The sequence below is a fragment of the Zonotrichia albicollis genome, unplaced genomic scaffold (assembly GCF_047830755.1).
Source record: "Zonotrichia albicollis isolate bZonAlb1 unplaced genomic scaffold, bZonAlb1.hap1 Scaffold_254, whole genome shotgun sequence".
NCBI lineage: Eukaryota > Metazoa > Chordata > Aves > Passeriformes > Passerellidae > Zonotrichia > Zonotrichia albicollis.
The window spans coordinates 6,827,103-6,829,079 of record NW_027428428.1 but is presented as its reverse complement, the minus strand read 5'-3'; the positions used below and the strand labels follow the sequence as shown (position 1 = coordinate 6,829,079).

Sequence of the window (1,977 nt, the reverse complement as noted above, 5' to 3'; positions counted from 1 at the left end):
TGGAGCTGGGCTGTGGGGGATCCATCTGCTCATAGCAATACCTGGTGAGATTTTTGAGGAAAACATGGGAAATTGATTGAAATCCACCTGGGCAAGTTTAAAGCTCTCAGAAAATCTGAACAGTTCAGAATGCCAGATCATCTCCACTCACTCTCCTCTCATCACTTTGCCTCACAGAACTTGCTGCTCTTCCTGATTGCAGAAAGAATGTTGAGGGTTTCTGATATCCAAGAATACCAGGAGACACATGGGGGGACATCAAAAAGAAAACCTCAGAACACTTAAACACAGAAGAAAATCTGTGTGTGTTACAGAGGAGGGAGTATGGGAAATTACTTTAATTTTGGTTACAGATATCTCCTCCAACTCTTCCCTGTCCTTTATGCATGAACAGATACCCATGGCAAGAGACAGCAAATGTCCAACAGCAGCTCCATCAGCCACTTCCTCCTGCTGGCATTGGCAGACACGCGGCAGCTACAGCTCCTGCACTTCTGCCTCTTGCTAGGCATCTCCCTGGCTGCCCTCCTGGGCAACGGCCTCATCATCAGCACCGTAGCCTGCAGCCAACACCTGCACACACCCATGTTCTTCTTCCTGCTCAACCTGGCCCTCACTGACCTGGACTGCATCTGCACCACTGTCCCCAAAGCCATGTACAATTCCCTCTGGGACACCAGGGACATCTCCTACTCAGGATGTTCTGCTCAGCTATTCCTGTATGTGTTTTTCATTTCAGCAGAATTTTCCTTCCTGACCATCATGTGCTATGACTGCTATGTGTCCATCTGCAAACCCCTGCACTACAGGACCCTCCTGGGCAGCAGAGCTTGTGCCCATATGGCAGCAGCTGCCTGGGCCAGTGCCTTTCTCAGTGCTCTCATGCACACAGCCAATACATTTTCCCTGCCCCTGTGCCATGGCAATTCCCTGGGCCAGTTCTTCTGTGAAATCCCACAGATCCTCAAGCTCTCCTGCTCCAAATTCTACCTCAGGGAACTTGGGCTCATTGCTGTTAATTCCTGTTTGGTATTGGATTGTTTTGTGTTCACTGTTTTCTCCTATGTGCAGATCTTCAGGGCTGTGCTGAGGATCCCGTCTGAGCCGGGACGGCACAAAGCCTTTTCCACCTGCCTCCCTCACCTGGCCATGGTCTCTCTGTTCCTCAGCACTGTTATCTTTGCTCACTTGAAGCCTCCCTCCATTTCCTCCCCATCCCTGGATCTGGCCCTGTCAGTTCTTTACTCGGTGGTGCCTCCAACCCTGAACTCCCTCATCTACAGCCTGAGGAACCAGGAGCTCAAGGTTGCAGTGTGGAGGCTGATGACTGGAGGCTTTCAGAAACATTAAACCGCTGGCCAATTTCTGCTAATCACTTGTAATAAAAGTTACCTTTGATATTTCTTGTTGGTTTGGTTTTGAGGTTTTTTTATTTATTTATTTTAATAATATTGTGTACAGTGAAAATCCATTCATTGTATCATTTCTTATTTAGTTTCTCTCCATCTTCACTGTGGCCACAAACTGTTCCAATGAGGGGCTGCACTCCTGGTGGCTTTGAAGGAACTCAAGGATCCCCCAGCAAAGTTTTCTGCAGAGATGCCCTCTTGTTGCCTTCTCTGGAGCTGCAGCAGCAATGTCTGTGTGCAGAGCTGGGGGCAGATCAGCGCTGGCCCAGCAGCTGTGCCCAGCAGCAGCAGCACTTGGTGTTGCCAGTGCTGCTGCTGTGGCCCTGCCCTGCTGCCCTGGTGGCCCTGGTGTTGCTGCAAGGCCTGAGTGCTCTCGGGGCCGGGCACAGCCCTGGGGGTGGCAGTGCCGGGGCTGCAGCAGGGACAGGCCATGGGCACTGCTGGGGCAGCGCTGACGCCTCAGGCCAGGGCCTGGGGGCTCCAGGCTCCTTGCCCAGGCTCTCTCAAGAACACGCCCAGGCCAATGCTCAGTACAGAAACCCCCGTGAGATGCCCCAGGCTGGCCGTG

At 52.0% G+C, this 1,977-nt stretch overlaps 1 protein-coding gene across 1 annotated transcript; it reads left to right on the top strand.

Moving 5' to 3' along the window:
- Positions 1-417: 417 nt before the first annotated feature.
- On the top strand, positions 418-1,350 carry LOC102064834 (olfactory receptor 14I1-like). The gene has a single exon (XM_005497170.4). It carries the CDS (start codon positions 418-420, stop codon positions 1,348-1,350), a length of 933 nt encoding a protein of 310 aa, XP_005497227.2.
- Positions 1,351-1,977: the final 627 nt, after the last annotated feature.

What these genes read in the sequence shown, in the direction of transcription:
- LOC102064834 (XM_005497170.4), top strand. Translation starts at nt 418, where the DNA reads ATGTCCAACAGCAGCTCCATCAGCCACTTCCTCCTGCTGGCATTGGCA.